Source organism: Bos indicus, chromosome 1 (genome assembly GCF_029378745.1).
Source record: "Bos indicus isolate NIAB-ARS_2022 breed Sahiwal x Tharparkar chromosome 1, NIAB-ARS_B.indTharparkar_mat_pri_1.0, whole genome shotgun sequence".
Classification (NCBI taxonomy): domain Eukaryota; kingdom Metazoa; phylum Chordata; class Mammalia; order Artiodactyla; family Bovidae; genus Bos; species Bos indicus.
Genome location: NC_091760.1, coordinates 102743496 through 102762711, shown reverse-complemented (window position 1 = coordinate 102762711; position 19216 = coordinate 102743496). Strand labels below are relative to the sequence as shown.

At 38.9% G+C, this 19216-nt stretch overlaps 1 protein-coding gene across 1 annotated transcript in view; it reads right to left on the bottom strand.

The window, feature by feature from the left end:
* Window positions 1-232: 232 nt before the first annotated feature.
* SI (sucrase-isomaltase) overlaps window positions 233-19216 on the bottom strand; it is a 114039-nt gene continuing 95055 nt past the window's right edge. Inside the window, exons 45-47 of the mRNA XM_019967875.2 lie at window positions 3928-3977; window positions 3302-3469; window positions 233-483 (exon numbers count right to left, since the gene is read on the bottom strand). Coding sequence (XP_019823434.2) covers window positions 415-483; window positions 3302-3469; window positions 3928-3977 — 287 coding nt within the window. The 3' untranslated portion in view covers window positions 233-414. The remainder of the gene's footprint in view (window positions 484-3301; window positions 3470-3927; window positions 3978-19216) is intronic.

Genomic DNA, 19216 nt, shown 5'->3' with positions numbered 1-19216 from the left:
ATTAAATCTGATGACAATTGGTGGTGCGTAACTTAAATCTACTAAACATTGAAGAAAATGTCATATAAAATTACAAAATTTTTGCTTAATTTAAAAATCACCTGTTTTAACTATATCTTAGTTACACACACATGTATTTAGTAATTAGATTACAGTTTCAGCTGATACTTAGTAAAAGCAACTAGAACCATTAAATTCTACTAAATATATTTAAAAATTGAATCTAGGCCATGTTAATAGTATATAATTAATATTAATATTGATGAACACTCTGCAATAACTTTAGATAGATGTTATTAAAATCATATTTTACACAATATAAGAAACAAGTGAAGAGGGTAAACTATAAGTATGGTGATGAAGCTTAAATCCAGGTGTTAATTTCTCTTTGACAACTCGAACTGATGGTGATCTTCATGACCAGTTGATTTCTATTGGTTCATCTAGCGTAACATTATTCCCTGTTAGATCAATGTCTAATATCTTAAAAAAGAAAAAAAAAACAAAAATGGTAATTAATTGTTTAATCAGAACTGTGGGTTTTTTCCAACAAAAACTAATTCCATAAATAAATACTTTATAAGTAAACACATTATAGCTTGTTTTTCTTTCCTATTTTGATGAATTTTTACTTCAGAGAGTTTGCAACCATTTCAGTAGTACTTCCAGCCCAACCACCCATTATACAGATGATGAAAATAAGTCTCAAAGAGGGCGAATAGCTGTCAAAACACAATCAGAAACTATTTACCGGTTATTTCTACAACTTTTCTCTTTCTCTATGACTCATAAATACTCAATTATAATTGCATTACATATACCTTTATGCTTTCTGCCCTCAAATATTATCCAGTCATCTACACACAGAATTTAGATTTTAGTAATATGCTTCCTTTTGCATCGGTCTCAAAGGGCTTTATGCTGAATTTATTGCCAGTGATTTCATTGCATGTATGTTACTTTCTTTCACTGGAGAGAATCTCTATCAGACCATATAGGGACTAAGTAGGGAGGTGACTAATGAAGCAGCTGTACTTAAATAATCATCTGTAATATAATGAATTCACTAGACTTTTCCATTGCTCTGATACACTCACATGACTCTCAGTGCCTTTAGCTCAGAAAGTTGGATTCAATCATCAAATATGTAAGAGAAGAAGAAGATTATGAGCATTCCTTTACTGCTAACCAAATACCAAGTATGCACGTAGGGACATTATACAATTTATTCTTTATTAGAGCACCTTAGAATTTCCCACACATTATAGTAGAAGAGTTTAAAACATAACAGGTAAATAATGTTCTTAGTATCTAACAGCTAGATTTGAAACTGATCCATCTTATACAAAAACCTAAGAAAATTCTTTTATTTCAAACATGAAGAACAAACCCATGCATCTCATAGCTCTTAATAGCTGCATAGATGGCAACTAGGCGTAATCGTTGCTAGGTAAATATTTTTAAAATTGCACTGATACAGCAATTAAATCATCTTTTGTATGTTATTCCTACACCCATGGGCAAGGGTCACCAAGATAGAGAAAGAAATTGATCACTCCTTCCTTTTCCCATATATCTATAAAACCTTATAAAACAGAAGGTGTTCATAAATATTTGTTTTATTTAAATGTACTTAGAAGGGATTGCTCCATTTTTTGGTAAACTTAACATCTTCTTTTAGAATCATTGAGATTATAAAATATTAAAAAAATATTCTTAATATTTAAAATTCTTTGTGAATATTTGAAAGCAGTGGAATGAACTTTTCTTTATAAATAGTGATTTTTTTTTAATGCCAAGTATTTGGTCAAAATTAACTTGAAATAATACTTCATATGTTAAAATACCTTATTTGACATTGCTTAACTGACTGTATTTAGTTTTACAGTAAAAGTTGTGAGCTTTATTTTTCACCATTGTAGAACAATGAACAAGAACAAGAAAGAACAAGAAAATAAATAAGGGAAACCATCATTCTTTAATCTCATTGAAAACTGGGTTATTAAAAGAAAAGCTGATTTCTGACTATGATGGATAATTATTGACTGTTTATTCTTGGGGAATTAATTTTCCCTTTCAAGCCCAGTTTCCTAGACTGTCATATAAGACTGCTGGACTAAACCACTGATTCCCATACTATAGAATTTTATAAATCAGTAAAAATTTAAGAAGAAAAAAATGAGGGTGAGGTGCTAAGTTATCAACTTCTATTCTACCATAGAGGGACACAAAATACATAAAACTCTAATTTCTCAAACTCTATAGAGTTTAAAGAAATTTAATGTCAAGGTAGTAATTAAGACTCAGATATATATGAAAGGGGAAATTCTGATTGCCTATAGAATAGCAGTAATAATAGGATAGATGCTAAATTTCAACAGAATGAAATGACTTTTCAGGTGCTGTTCAACTCTCACAACTTGTAAAATTATGAAAACCTAAAATTGTGTCCAAGACACAAATATTTTCTTTTTCAGTTGTAGTCAGCCAAACAACTAGCTGTTTTGTAAATTATGTTCACTGAAGTGGTCAGTTGATTAAAAAGCCAGTTGTTTTCATTCAGCTTTAAACACAAAACAGGTATGTGTACACACACTTAACGTTTTAGCAGTTTAGATGTAGCCTTGAACTTGGATCAAACAAAACAGTTCATGGATTCTAAAATATATGTTCTTTAAAATCTATTTTTGTAGAATTTAGGATGAGAAAGAGTTTAAGAGATTGTTTACTTGCATATTCTTATTTAATAGGAAAGAAAAAGAAGCACTAAAATTATTTAATCAAAATAAAAAGCTCATTACTAGCAGCAAAGGGACTTTAACATAAGAATCCTGAGTCCTTATTTAATGTTTGATTCATATCCTTGTACTGTATGCCATATTATTCATAGATGTTAATTGATAATTCTATTCATTTTGAAAGGGCTTTCAAGTATAATTTATCCAAGACATATTAAATGTTCAAATGTGAGCATTTTGTTTTAGAAAACTATTAGGTTTTGAGGCACTTTATCGTAAAGGGATGAAAATAATTTAGAGGCTTAATGTTAATTTTGCTTTGATTATGTCAGAACAATTATAAAATAGATTCCACTAGGTTGATTTCTATGACAAGTTACCAAGGATGATAGTACAGAAATATGTATGAAAGTTTAATGAAAATAAATAAATAAGGACAGTAATAGGTTGTGTTTTTTTGTTTGTTTGTTTGTTTGTTTGTTTAGATCTAAGAAATGTAAGAGGTTCACACAGGTATTTTGAATAGTTCCTTTTAAAAAGAAACATTTTCTTCTGTCAATTACCTCCAGGTTTGGGTCTTCAGTAAAATTAACAGACTCTTTATTTCCGTTGTGTGTGAGAGTAACCTCACTAACACGCATCTTTTCTTTCCCCCATATGTGTATATATCCAAGCCTCATTTCATTTCTGTTTATGTAACCATTTTTCAGTATAGTGCTCGTCAAGATGGTCTATGAAGACAAAGAAAAAGAAATCATTTGAACCTTTCATCTAGCAAGAGCAATTAAATCTTTTGTTGTTGTTGTTTAGTTGGTAAGTCATGTCCAACTCTTTGCGACCTTATGGACTTTAGCCTGCCAAGCTCCTCTGTCCATGTGATTTCCCAGGCAAGAATACTGGAGTGGGTTGCCATGCCCTCCTCCAGGGGAATCTTCCCAACCCAGGTATTGAACCATTGGCAGGTGGATTCTTTACCACTGAGCCACCAGGGAAGTCCCATTAAATATTTAAAAAGCATATATTTGTTAACCAAACTATATCAATATTTCATAGTATACAGATTGTTTATTCATATATTTAAAAGAGGTATATTATATAACATATATAGTATGTAAATACAAAACATGGCATAAAACTTCAAATATTATTTAACACAATTGCATATAAATGATCCGTAATGAATACATACCTTATTTAAATTAAATTGTACCAAGGAATATAGGTCTCTTTCATAGGTGTCTATAGGGAAAAAAAGAGTGATGTATTTATATTTCCAAAAAATAATCTGTAGTAAATACTAGCATATTTTTCTTTTCTTTCACAGTACAAAGGATACCAAATACCATCAATGTATATCTTATTCTGTCTAAGTTTATGTATCATTCAAACACATTCTGAGGAGCACTGAAATATGAAGAATAAGTCATGTATCCATGTAGACAGAGTCCTACATGGATAGGCAGATTGATGTGTGTGTGTTTGTGTGTGGGAGAGTAACTCTAGGGGAGACACAGATCTAAACACTTCTCTAGGAGGGTGGAAGAAGTATAAGAATAAACAGAATAGGTGTGATAATCAGCGACACTTCCTGGCCATCTTGATGGCTGAGAATAACAATATAAAGGAAAAAGAATATGATGGCAACTTATCTTAGTGTCATTTGAGAAAAATATTCATTGTTAGAGATTATTAACAGGAAAATTGAAATCAAATGGATAAAACATAGGCTTTATAATCATCACTTTAAATTAGGTATAATCTTGCCATGCTAAGTCGCTTCAGTCGTGTCCGACTCTGTGCGACCCCATAGACGGCAGCCCACCAGGCTCCGTGATCTCTGGGATCCTCCAGGCAAGAATACTGGAGTGGGTTGCCACCTCCTTCTCCAATGCATGAAAGTGGAAAGTGAAAGGGAAGTCGCTCAGTCGTGTCCCACTCCTAGCGACCCCATGGACTGCAGCCTACCAGGCTCCTCTGTCCATGGGATTTTCCAGGCAAGAGTGCTGGAGTAGGGTGCCATTGCCTTCTCCAAATCTTGCCATACTGAAAATCAATTAAAAATGTAATCTTAGAGCTAAAATTTATTTAGTATCTGTCAAATTCTAACTACTTTATCACTATGCTGTAAGAAATGTATTATTATTTTTCCTACTGTATAGAAGAGAGAAATGAGTCCCAGAGAAATTAAATAAATAGCTCAAAATGAAACTAATTAATATCAAGTCTGAACTTATCTCCGGTTTTCTCTGATTTCTATGATTGTGTTCATATGTAAAACCACACAAACGTGTAAGACAGAAAATCAAAAGTAGAGTCAAAGGCATGATGAAAACAATTATTAGGATAACATTGAAAAAGTAACAAATTTTAATTCCTTCTTCTATTACCATGCCAGCATTGTATTCATTAATTCTCTGAAGAATAAAATGCTTAATTGGATAATAATTTTGTTTATAAAAAATTAAATTATATTCTCTGTAAACTTTTTCTCTATAAATAGATTAATTCATATATGATTTAATAACACATTTGAGGCCAAAAAATTAGACTAATTTTAAAATACATAAGTATAACAAGTTTTTAAGAGCAATTTTTAAGTACAGATCTATGAGATGAAAGAAAGCAAAAGTGACAGCTATTAAGAGCATATGAACAGTTTTTTTTGTTTTTAATGAATAAGAGAAAGATACCACGTATGATCTTACTTCAAGGTAGACATATGTCTATTTCACTAAGATGAGTAGGACAAATTAATATTTTACTAAACTACAACCTTATTAGCTAGAACAGTCAAAATTTACTTAATATACCCACATTTCAAAATAAGTTTATTTTGCTCTATCTTATTTTTGTTTTTTGAGAAATATACATGTCTACAAATAAAAGTGATTGGGACAGAGGAAAGGGACCAGATAGATGATTAAATAGTTAATTCCACTAGGGAATTTTAAGTTAAAAAAAAAAAAAAAAAGAAGAAGAAGAAAGAAAATCCTGTAACCTAATGATCACTCAGGAAAATAGATTTGCTTAACTACAAAATCAAGCAGGCTTGCTTAGCAACAAAACCATACAATGCAAGCATGAGACATGGTCCAAAAGAATAAAACAATAGTGGAGTGAAACCCACACCCTGCTCAGTAAGATCAGTAAGTTAAGGAATCCTGGGACCAGCTCTTATGCACACACTAAAAACAAAAATATAAGGAAAAGATGACATTACACTGAAACCTGAGACAATTTACTATATTTTAGTATGTTACCCCCTTTTTGCTCATTTCCACTGTGCCATGACAGTCCCCATTTGACCATGTAGGAACAAGAAAACTCCCTCCCTTGCCTGATGTGGAGGAGGAGCTGATGTTGGAAGCTTGATGTCTACTCAAGAATGAGGAAGAAGGTGGTCTTTTCTCCCTCCTCACCTCTCCTTTGATTATAAAACAGTAGCCCACTAAGTTCTCAGTGCAACATCCTCTTGCCCACCTGCTTATAAACCTCACAAGAGCCCAATTCTTGCATCTTATTGAGAATCCTCTTGCTTAATTCTTTCTGCCCTGAAACATAAAGAATTGGAGCCTCCCAAAACAATTTTTACAGTTTCAATAGTATTCCTTAAAATTTAAATATACTTAAAAGAAAATTTTATTTAGATATCTAGTTTATTGGATAGGTTGGCAAGCTTGTTGTAAGAGAAAGTTTCTTCAGAGATTCTGATCTAATAAATCCAAAGATTCCAAGCATTTGCTATGTATTGTTGTTGCTATTCATTTAAGAAATTTCAGAGGATTTGCTGAAACCTTTATAATTACTTATAACAAATATACTGAGATTGTGAAATATAACCAAACTAGTAGATAGAATGGGTCAGAACAACTTTGTATGTTTGTATAAAGAGAACATAGAGAAATATATGAATTCTGCTCACTTTTCAGTGATAAAACAAAAGAAAAATCTGCCATGAAACTTCAACAGAGTAAAGGTTTTACCAAGTTCTTTCATCTATATCTTAGCTTGATAGAAATAGCTGTATTAAAAAAAAAAAAAAAAACGAAGAGAAGCCTTGTCTCCCTACTGTTAAAATGAATTATCTAAATTTGCTAGAGAGTGAGATTCAAATATCCCAAGACAAGCATGCAAATTATGCATAACTCAACTTTACACCCCTGGAGAATTGTAGGCAAATTCAAAGTGCCTCCTAGTGAAGAAGAAAGGCTATAAACTTTGTAGACCCTCAGTTAATGTGTTAATGAAGTTCAGGGCTCTGAAAACAAGATTTTATTTAACTAATAGCAGTTCAGTCACTTTCTAATTCACAAAATACTAGGAAGAGCTTATTTATTTATTTATTTATTTATTTATTTTGAGGCTTGCTTATTACCATATGATTCTTATATCACTTTCTGATATAGATTACTTACTAATAGATTCCTATTTCTTATGGTTGTAGAATATTAACTATGATTAACCTGAAAAGACGAAAGAAAGATGTCTTTGCTATTAATGAAAAATCTCTCATCTATGGATAATGTATTTAAATTGTAGTAAACTGTCCTACAGCTCCACACAGATGTTAGTTGCTATGACTAAGAGCCATGTCAAGAGAATACTTAGATCCCCATCTTAGGGAGCTGACATTGCTAATCCTCTAACAGTGTTTATTTAACAGTGAAATAATAACCTGGGGGCACTGACTCAAAGGCAGATTTCTGGGCCTTTCCTTAACTTAATGGAATTTGGATGGCCTTAGAATATCCATTCTTTACAAACTTCTCAGGAAGCAGAGCACACACTGCTAAAAGTTTAACAGTTAAGTCTGATTTTGAGGAATAGCCATGGAGTAAACAAAGATTTAAATTTAAATCCTCAAACTTTTCATGTAAAAAACTGTAAAATATTAAAAAAGAAAAACAAAAAAGCAAAAGCTATAGCCATAAAGCATACAGACTAAGTTTAAATTTGTTTCTGAACTATCTCATGTTTTAAAGGCATCGTTATGCATCAATATGTGCACATGGGAAAGTGGCTTTTCAACTCAGCTGACTGCACACATACTGAATGTCTATTATGCAAACAGAACTGGCTAATTCTGGGAATACAAAGATGATCAGTATACCATCCCTGTCCACAAAAATCTCTTTGTTATCTAGAGGTTGACCATAGGGATTACATATATTTAGGATAAGAAGAACATCTTTAAATATTTGTAAGTCTATTTTTAAGTTGACTCAAATATTTATTAAACTATTTTAGCTCTCAACCACATTATTGGCTTTTTTTGTACTCAGCTTCCAAAGCACAATAATAGGTAACCAAAAAATAATGTGAGATAATATGTATGTTATCAGTTATATTTAATCTCCTGTTGAGTAGTCATTGCTATTTTGGACTCCTTTTTCCTACTCTAACTACTTAGTGAGTGAAGTCGCTCAGTCGTGTCTGACTCTTAGCAACCCCATGGACTGCAGCCCACCAGGCTCCTCCGTCCGGAGGAGACAGACACGACTGAGCGACTTCACTCACTAAGTAGTTAGAGTAGGAAAAAGGAGTCCAAAATAGCAATGGCTAAAAGACAAAAAAAGGAAAAAGCCCACAAAAATAGGTCAAAGGAAGGTCTGAGGACTGGAGTGAGAACGTCAGGTAAAGCAAACAGCCCTCCTGGTTAGCACAATTTACATAGGGTAGGCTCAGGGGTAGGAGAAAAAAAAAAAAAAAAAAACATAAAAAGAGGAGCCAAAATTGAGCCTCTGGCTTCTCTTCTCTTCACTTCTTTTGGGTCAGCCTGTCCTCACATCCTGCCTCACACTTTGAGGATGTATTTTCCTTTGCTTGCCAAATAAAACTGAGCTGTAACTGACATAATACTGAGCTGTAACACTGGTCCATCCGTCGCTTCAAATTGTTGCTGCGGTAAGTCAGAACAAAGGAAATTACACACTCCCCTGACATATCTGGTGCTGTTTCTTGGATTTAACCTGGATGAAACAACGTCAGCCTGGCCCTCATGAGGCAGAGACCAAGCACAGCAGAAGCCCAACTTGGTGAAAGCTCCCATGGTGGAAGCTGAATGCAAAGAAAACCCAGCACAGTGGAACTGACAGGATGCCCAGTGAGCTGGAAACCAGGACAGCAAAAACAAACTTGGTAGAAAGCTCACATGGCTCAGTCTCAGATTTCAAAAGACCCTGTTAAGGGGTTAAGGTAGGATGTCCTCGATCCTATGGCTGGGGTGACATATGGCTAACAAAATCTTAATGTTGTGGCCTGGGTGTGGGTTGGAAAAGAATTTCCAGACATGAGGCAGAATGAGAGGCAAATAAAGTTTATTACAGTGGAAGACACTATTAGAAGAGTGGGCCAGCACAAGGGAGAATCAACATTGAACAGGGGTCCTTAGTCCACTTTTATATCCATGGTACAAAGAGTTGGATAGGGGTTTTGTGGGTAATTTGCTGATTGGATGAGGCACATATACTGGGTGGGGGTAGGGAAGAGTAAGGCAAATATCTTCTCCCTATGTGGTAGTGGAGTAGCCATCATGGTCAATAAAAGAGTCCAAAATGCAGTATTTGGATGCAATCTCAAAAATGACAGAATGATCTCTGTTCGTTTCCAAGGCAAACCATTAAATATCACAGTAATCCAAGCCTATGCCTCAACCAGTAACACTGAAAAAGCTGAAGTTGAATGGTTCTATGAAGACCTACAAGACCTTTTAGAACTAACATCCCAAAAAAGATGTCCTTTTCATTATAGGGGACTGGAATGCAAAAGTAGGAAGTCAAGAAACACCTGGAGTAACAGGCAAATTTGGTCTTGGAATACAGAATGAAGCAGGGCAAAGGCTAATAGCGTTTTGCCAAGAGAATGCACTGGTCAAAGCAAAACCCTCTTCCAACAACACAAGAGAAGACTCTACACATGGACATCACCGGATGATCAACACCAAAATCAGACTGATTATATTCTTTGCAGCAAAAGATGGAGAAGCTCTATACAGTCAGCAAAAACAAGACTAGGAGCTGACTGTGGCTCAGACCATGAACCTCTTACTGCCAAATTCAGACTTAAATTGAAGAAAGTAGGGAAAACCACTAGACCATTCAGGTATGACCTAAATCAAATCCCTTATTATTATACAGTGGAAGTTAGAAATATATTTAAGGGACTAGATCTGATAGACAGAGTGCCTGATGAACTATGGATGGACGTTCGTGACATTGTACAGGAGACAGGGATTAAGACCATCCCCATGGAAAAGAAATGCAAAAAAGCAAAATGGCTGTCTGAGGAGGCCTTACAAAGAGCTCTGAAAAGAAGAGAAGTGAAAAGCAAAGGAGAAAAGGAAAGATATAAGCATCTAAATGCAGAGTTCCATAGAATAACAAGGAGAGATAAGAAAGCCTTCCTCAGTGATCAATGCAAAGAAATAGAGGAAAACAACAGAATGGGAAAGACTAGAGATCCCTTCAAGAAAATTAGAGATACCAAGGGAATATTTCATGCAAAGATGGGCTTGATAAAGGACAGAAATGGTATGGACCTAACAGAAGCAGAAGATATTAAGAAGAGGTGGCAAGAATACACAGAAAAACTGTACAAAAAAGAGCTTCATGACCCAGATAATCACAATGGTGTGATCACTGACCTAGAGCCAGACATCCTGGAATGTGAAGTCAAGTGGGCCTTAGAAAGCATCATTACAAATAAAGCTAGTGGAGGTGATGGAATTCCAGTTGAGCTATTCCAAATTCTGAAAGATGATGCTGTGAAAGTGCTGCACTCAATATGCCAGCAAATTTGGAAAACTCAGCAGTGGCCACAGGACTGGAAAAGGTCAGTTTTCATACCAATCCCAAAGAAAGGCAATGACAAAAATGCTTAAACTACTGCACTCATTGCACTCATCTAAAATGCTAGTAAAGTAATGCTCAAAATTCTCCAAGCAGGCTTCAGCAATAATGTGAACCGTGAACTTCGAGATGTTCAAGCTGGTTTTAGAAAAGGCAGAGGAACCAGAGATCAAATTGCCAACATCCGCTGGATCATTGAAAAAGCAAAAGAGTTCCAGAAAAACATCTATTTCTACTTTACTGACTATGCCAAAGCCTTTGACCATGTGGATCACCATAAACTGTAGAAAATTCTTAAAGAGATGGAAATATCAGACTACTTGACCTGCCTCTTGAGAAACCTATATGCAGGTCAGGAAGCAACAGGTAGAACTGGACATGGAACAACAGACTGGTTCCAAATAGGAAAAGGAGTACTTCAAGGCTGTATATTGTCACACCGCTTATTTAACTTATATGCAGAGTACATCATGAGAAGTGCTGGGCTGGATGAAGCACAAGCTGGAATCAAGATTGCCGGGAGAAATATCAATAACCTCAGATATGCAGATGACAGCACCCTTATGGCAGAAAGTGAAGAGGACCTAAACAGCCTGTTGATGAAAGTGAGAGAGGAGAATGAAAAAGTTGGCTTAAAGCTCAACATTGAGAAAACGAAGATCATGGCATCTGATTCTGTCACTTCATGGGAAATAGATGGGGAAACAGTGGAAACAGTGTCAGACTTTATTTTTTGGGGCTTCAAAATCACTGCAGATGGTGACTGCAGGCATGAAATTAAAAGACGCTTACTTCTTGGAAGGAAAGTTATGACCAATCTAGATAGCATATTGAAAAGCAGAGATATTACTTTGCCAACAAAGGTCCGTCTAGTCAAGGCTATGGTTTTTCCAGTGGTCATGTATCGATGTAAGAGTTGGACTGTGAAGAAAGCTGAGCACCAAAGAAGTGATGCTTGAACTGTGGTGTTGGAGAAGACTCTTGAGAGTCCCTTGGACTGCAAGGAGATCCAACCAGTCCATCTTAAAGGAGATCAGTCCTGGGTGTTCATTGGAAGGACTGATGCTAAAGCTGAAATTCCAATACTTTGGCCACCTCATGTGAAGAGTTGACTCATTGGAAAAGACCCTAATGCTTGGAGGGATTGGGGACAGGAGGAGAAGGGGACGACAGAGGATGAGATGGTTGGATGGCACCACCAACTCAATGTACATGAGTTTGAGTGAATTCCGGGAGTTGGTGATGAACACGGAGGCCCTTCGTGCTGCGATTCATGGGGTCGCAAATAGTCGGACATGATTGAGCGACTGAACTGAATGGGGTAGGAAGGGAGACAGGTTATAATGCTTAGGAGGACCTGAAATTTGTTAATAGTTACAACATGGGGAAAGGAAGGATGATAAGGGTCTGGTTTTTCCATTCCTGCATTCCAAGATCCTCCTTGGTTTTATATGCTCTTTTGTCCTTGGGTCACCACACTTAATTCCTTTATAATCTCTCATTTCTTGTTTCTTTGAACCCCTTGCAAACAGGCGAGCAGCAGTGTGTGCAATTGAGGGACTCTGGCAGGGGCTACTTAGTAGCTGTTGCCCAAGCAAGCGGGGGTTCTTTGTCCTTAACCTGCTTTGTGCCAAGGATCAGGCCAATTAAAACTGTGAGCACAGGTCAGGTATTTAGCAGATTTTCCAGCAGGTTATGAAGGCGATTCCTTGGCACGATTTTCCCACTCTTTTTTCCTCCTTGTGTTCATCTCCTCTCTCCATCTATGTAACTGTTTACAAAATATTGGACAGGTCATCATTTTTCAATTACTGAAGGTTGTGTTTGAAACTGATTACCTAAGATTGGGACTCAAATCTACGTGGCAGGGACTGTGCTATGCTTAGTCAGTCAGTCGCATCTGACTGGGACTTGACCCTAGCCAAAATGTACAGTGCCTGGTCTTAGGACCTAATGAAGCTCAGGCTCTTGATGTCATTGCAAAAACGTCAGTGAGAGACAGAGTGATAGGTAAGAGGTGTATTTGTTTGGATTTAGAGAGGAGTACAGGCCACAGAGGGCAAGTTCCAGTGCTGTGGCCATGGAATGTGGTGTGGTTAGTTTTTGTGAGCTGGGTGATTTCATATGCTAATGAGTAGGAGGATCATTCCAACAATTGGGGAATGCCTTGGAACAGTCATGATGCCTCTGTGTGTGTCATTTAGCTTTCAGATTAAGAGGCAAGTTTTAGTTAAATTTGATAAATTTGACTTGTGTGTCATCTTGGGCCCATTTGATTTTAATCAGTTTATGTTAGACCTTGGGCTATGTCATTCTTTGAAAGGTTGTGCCCTGCTCCCTTAGCTCCTGTTTCATGCTCTTTTCCTAAGCCCTATCAGGGCCCACAGTGTTGCCTCTATAATCTCCTGGAGGGAAAACCAGAAAATAGCTTGCCCTTGGGAGGGAAATACTGTATAATATCCAATCTCTCTAGATATTCCAGCCTTCATCTTCCATGTTTTGTACAACATGTGCAACAACGGTATTCTCAGTGAACTCACTAGGGCTGGTGACAGGCACACAATGCCTGCTAGAAGTCTGTCTGTTGGTGGCATCCCTTTAAGGGCAATTGGGCTTCCATGGATAGTGTTTGCCACTTGGTGAGTTAGCCCTGCAGGCCATTTGGGCCCAAACCCTTATCATCCTTCTCTTAAATTTATAAACGTACCCTCAGATCAAATCTCCTCTCCACTTTTATGGAACATCTGTTCTGTTGCTTCTTACCAATTTGTTCTTAAGCCACTTACTAACTCCTACAACCAGAACTCTGTTCTCTTGTAGGCATTGCTCCACCCTGCTTATGATTAAAATATTCTTAATGCCCCTAACAGGACCAGATAACCCAATCCTTTGTCATTACTTATTATTACCTAAAGTGGGTCTATGACAATGAAATATTTACCACTGGAAACATCCTAAACTGCTCTTATGGAGGACTAGAGGAAGAAATCAGTGCCTTACATTCCCTCAGAGCAATAATAGGATAAGGCTTATGGCTGTTTCCCCAGGTTCCCAGTTTCAGGCCATAGCTTTGTATTGCTTTACATCATGGTATCTATTCCCATCTGTGGTGGAGAAACCGGCAATGATTTAAGATTACAACCCCTTAATCCTAAGCAGCAGTAGTCATGCTGGATACCTTGGAGACGCCCAACTCCAGCCTGGGATCCCAGGAGGTTGATCTGCCTCAACCTGCCTAGGGATCTGGTCCCTGGGAGGTTGTCACACCTCAATCTGCTCAGAGATCTGCCAATCCAGGGGTTCCAGGAGGTTGACATATCTCGACCTGCCCAGGGACCCAATTTTTGGGAGGCTGACATGCCTCGACCTGCCTGGGGATTTGATCTTCAGGAGGCTGTCATGTCTCAGCCGGTCTGGGGATCTGCACCCTGACCTGGAGAAGCCTGGCTCTCAGGTTGCAACAGAACTTGGTAGGATACATTTCAGAAAGATTCACCCCTAAGGAAGTCCACCCGTAAAAATAGAAGGAGGCCTACTCTTTTTTTTTTTTCCCCTCCCTGTCATCACTATCTTTTTTCAGGTAGGAAATAACCAATCCACTTCCTAACAGACACCCTTGAGATGCACCCTTGAGATAACCAGAAGCTGTTCAATCCTCTAACCTTAAGGAGAAGTTGCTTAAAATTCTTTGTGCCATTGCCTGGCCATGGTATCCTCAGGGATAAGGAACTCTTGCCTGAGTATGGAAGTTTAAATTATAATACGATCCTGCAGCTAGACTTATTCTGCAAAAGACAAGAGAAATGGACATAGATACCCTGTCCAAATTTTCTCCTGACTAAGTGATATGAAGGAACTCTGTCTTAAGTATGGGATTGTATACCTGAAAGTGAGCTGACTAGGCAAATGGTGTTAGGCACAGACAACCAAGAGAAGGAACCCCGCCCCTCCCCCCCTGCCTGCCGCCCCCATGAAGGCTTACTTCCCATGGCTCCCGAGTTGCCTGGTGCTCCTTCCTTGTATTCAAAAGTGCCCCCATATCCAGGATCACCCCCTCCACAAAAACCAACTTGAGTACGTCACTTAGTTGAAACTGGAGGAGAATTCAGACCAACCTGGGTCCATAAGCCCTTCTCCCTCTGAGAACTAAGATAGATCAAACCAGGCCTGGGAAGCTATACAGATGACCCAGGCAAATATACAGATACATTGCAACACATTACCTTAGCCTTTGATTTAACGTGAAAGGACATCATGGTCATATTTAGTCAAACTTTTTCTGACCCTGAGTATGCTGGGATATTAAAGGAAGCATGAAGGTATGCTAGGGGGCTTCACAGGTCAAGCGATAAATACCCAGTGGGGGAAACTGCGGTCCCCTCATCAGGTCCTAATTGGAATTATAATAATATATAATATGGGAATTATAATAACCCTAAGAACATCTGAGAAAGGGATTATTTTCTGATCTGTGTAAAGGCAGGACTAAAAGCAGCCCAGGAAAAAGTAATCAGCTATGCCTGATTACTCAAGAGCCCAATAAGAACACCATTGCCTTTCTGGAAAGGCTAAAAGAGGCCTTCCAAAGTTTACCAATCTGGACTTAGATTCTTAAGAGGGACAGGTGATTTTAAAGGACAAATTCCTGTCCCAATGTGCATTAGACATCAGGATAAAGTTATAACAGCTACAACAGCAGGACCCTGCTACCTCTTTAGATGAGAAGGTCCAGACAGCCACCATACCTTTTATAACAGAGAACAGGAAAGGGAGGAGCCAAGGCCCAGGAAAGGGAGAAAAGGAAAGAGACAAGGCATGCCCAGGTGCTGACTGCCCTCCAGGGAAGCCCTATGGCAAACACCCAGCCCTTAAAGGACAAGGCAGGGGGCAAATACCTCAATTATAGACAAGTGGGACATTGGGCCAAAGTGTCCAAACCATGACAAGTTTCCTAAAATGGCTTGCTACAAATGCCATCAGTTGGGGCATTAGGTGGCACTCTGTCCTTGGGACACAAGAGCCTCAAAGTCAAGCACCAAGCCTTCCCTTATGATGGTTCAACAGGACTGAAGCAGCCCACTTCAGCCAGCCCACATGTCACAGATAACCATCACAGGGCTGGAGCCAAGGGTGCAATGGGATATGGCAGGTAGGTCCGAGAATTCCTTGGTTGACACAGGGGCTACCTAGTCTGTCCTGACCTCCTACTCTGGAGCCTTCTCCTCCCAAACTTTTACCATTTTGAGTGCTACAGGAAAAGCAATTACAAAAAGATTCACCTGAGCACTTCTTTGTTGCTAGGATGGACAAATATTTTCCCACCAGTTTCTGGTGGTCCCTGAGTGTCCTATTCCCTTATTGGAAAGACATCTTTCCCTGCCTTTGAAATCTTGCAGCTATTGCAGTCCTAATAGAAGATGCTTTAAAACACTCTTTTGAGGTCAAACTATTTTTACCAGTCACCAAGTGAAACAACTCCTGAATGGGAGAGGCCATTTATGGATGTCTGATCAAAGGATCCTCAGATATCAAGTAGTGCTAATGGAAAATCCAGGCCTGACTATATCCCCTTGTGAGGTTCTTAACCCAACTACCCTCCTGCCTACCTCTGAGGTCTCTCTTCTCTTTCACTCTTGCCTAGAAACCTTGGACCACTGGACAAAACCCAAGAGGGATTGTCAGAAAATCTTCTGACCAATCCTGAGGAAATCATGTATACTGACGGAAGCAGCTTTGTCTTGGATGGAAAAAGAAGAACTGGATATGCAGTAGCCTCCAATTTTGAGATCACAGGTGCTAAACATTTGCCACCAGTTACTTTGGCCCAATTAGCTGAGCTCATAACCCTGACTTGAGCTTTAGGGCTGAGAAAAGGAAAAAGAGTAGCCATTTACACTGACTCCAAGTATGCCTTTGTGGTGCTACATACACACTGCTATTTGCAAAGAAAGAGAACACTTGACCACCTGAGGGTTCCCAATGAAATATGGTGATCAAATCCTTAGGCTCTTGAAGGCAGTCCATCTGCTCATTGAGGTTTCATTCTCCCACTCTAAAGGGAGCACAGAAGTGGTACAAGGGAAACAAGCAGCCGATCAGGCAGCTAAGAGAGCAGCATTACAGAACAATGACCTAATAGGGGTTGCCACCTTAGATCCACAGACTAATTTGCCAGAAACTCCTTCATAAACTGAAGGAGAGACTCTTAAAGCTAAGAGTGAGGGCTTTCACAAAGATCATATGAGGGTGGTTCCAAAAGGAGGGGTTCCTTTTTCTGCCTGGGAACCTTCAATGGAAGTTGGTTAACTCCTTATATGCCACCACTCATTTAGGGGAAAAGGCCCTCCAAAGATTACTAGAGGAACAAGCCTCCAGACAACTAGAAGGCAAGTATTCTCCTTTTGTCCCACTTGTCAGTTAAACAACGCACAAGGAGCCCAAAGACACCAGCTGGCCCAGCCTGCCCAACAATGTGGTACCTACCCAGGAGAGGACTGGGAGAAGGACTTCACCCAGATGCCAGTTTCTCAAGGGTATAAATACCTATAAGTCATGACAAATACATTCACAGGATGGACTGAAGGCTTTCCCACCCAGACTGAGAAGGCTGAGGAGGTGGTAAAAAAAAACTGCTCTATGAAATCATTCTGAGATTTGGTCTGCCAAGATCATTACAAAGTGACAATGGGACATCATTTTCTTCTAAGGTCATCCAAGGGGTCTCTAAAGCATTGGGCATTACTTATTATCTCCATTGTGCCTGGAGGACTCGGTCTTCAGGAAAAGTAGAAAGAGCCAATCAATTATTAAAATCAGCGATTAAAAAGATAACCCAGGTGACCTCCCTGGGATGGAAGGAGGCTTTACCAATAGCTCTCCTCCACATCCATATTGCCCCTAAGGAACAGGTTGGTCTTAGTCCTTATGAGATGCTATATGGGAGACCATTTGTTTATGTCAATGACCTCTTCCTAGATCCAGAGGCTCAGACCCTCCGGTCTCATACCATGGCCACTGGGCAATTCCAACAAGATATACACTTGTGGGGTGTCAACCAGGACCCAAAAGATTCTAAAGAACCACCACTATGTGCTCCAGGGACTCAAGTCCTAATTAAAATCTGGAAAGATGGGTCCCCAAAGGCTCAACTCCAGCTCACATGGAAGGGCCCCTTCCCTGTAATACTTTCTACCCCTACAGCAGTCAAGTTAACAGGATACGACTCCTGGATTCACTACTCACAAATCAAGCCATGGAAGAAAACTGAAGAGGACAATCAGTATACCTGTGAGCCCCTGGGAGATCTCAGATACCTATTTAGAACTACAAATGAGTACCATTCTAATGAACAGCCAAAAATTAAGTTTCTGGGGATAAAATTTCTCAGGATAGCTCTAAAGAGCCAGCACAGCTTGGTAAGGGTTGTACTCCAAAATAGACAAGAGATAGATCTCCTGATCCCTGAACAAGGAGGGACTTGAGCCATCTTGGATGAGATATGTTTTTTCTGGGTAAATACCTCCAGCTAAAGTTTAAGAAAGTCTCACAGTCCTCAAGAAAAACAAAACATTCAGATCCTACAGGAGCTCAAAGAATGAGCTGGAGAGTTCTTGGGGTGGCTACAATCTCTCTTTGTGGATCCTTCTTCTGGTGATGGAGGATTTGGAGCTGGCTAATGCAGAAAGCTGAGCACTGAATAATTGCTGCTTTTGAACTGTGGTGTTGGAGAAGACTCTTGAAAGTCCCTTGGACTGCAAGGAGATCCAACCAGTCCATTCTAAAGGAGATCAGCCCTGGGTATTCTTTGGAAGGATGATGTTAAAGCTGAAACTCCAGTACTTTGGCCACCTCATGCGAAGAGTTGACTCATTGGAAAAGACTCTGATGCTGGGAGGGATTGGGGGCAGGAGGAAAAGGGGGCGACAGAGGATGAGATGGCTGGATGGCAACGCTGACTTGATGGACCTAAGTTTGAGTGAACTCTGGGAGCTGGTGATGGACAGGGAGGCCTGGTGTGCTGAGATTCATGGGATTGCAGAGTCAGACATGACTGAGTGACTGAACTGAACTGAATGCCCCTACTAATCCCTGTTATCACAATATTGATGCTGCTTGTGATTGATCCATGTATTATCAATTGTGTAACGCAGTTTGTCTCTGCCCAGGTCAATAAGCTACAACATGCAGTGCCAGTTCAATAAGGATATATAAAACTACACCCGACCATGGGGAATATCACTCACCCTTAGATAGACACCACTATAAAGACTCTGAGGCTTGAGATTAGCAAGAGGAGGAAGCCCAATACCCCTCACCATCCCAGCTCAGTAGGAAGTAGCCAGACAGACCTCGATGGAGGCCTCTATTCCCAAAGAATTTGCACTTCCCATCTCTTGAGGGGGGAATTTTAGGTACTTAGAATAGGAAAAAGGAGTCCAAAAAATAGCAGTGGCTAAAAGACAAAGAAAAAGCCTGCAAAAATAGAACAAAGGAAGGTCTGAGGACCAGAGTAAGAACCTCAGGTGAAGCAAACAGCTCTACTGGCTAGCCCAATTTACATAGGGCAGGCTCATGGGGAGGAGAAAAAAAAAAGTATAAAAAGAGGAGCCTCTGGCTTCTTTTCTCTTCTCT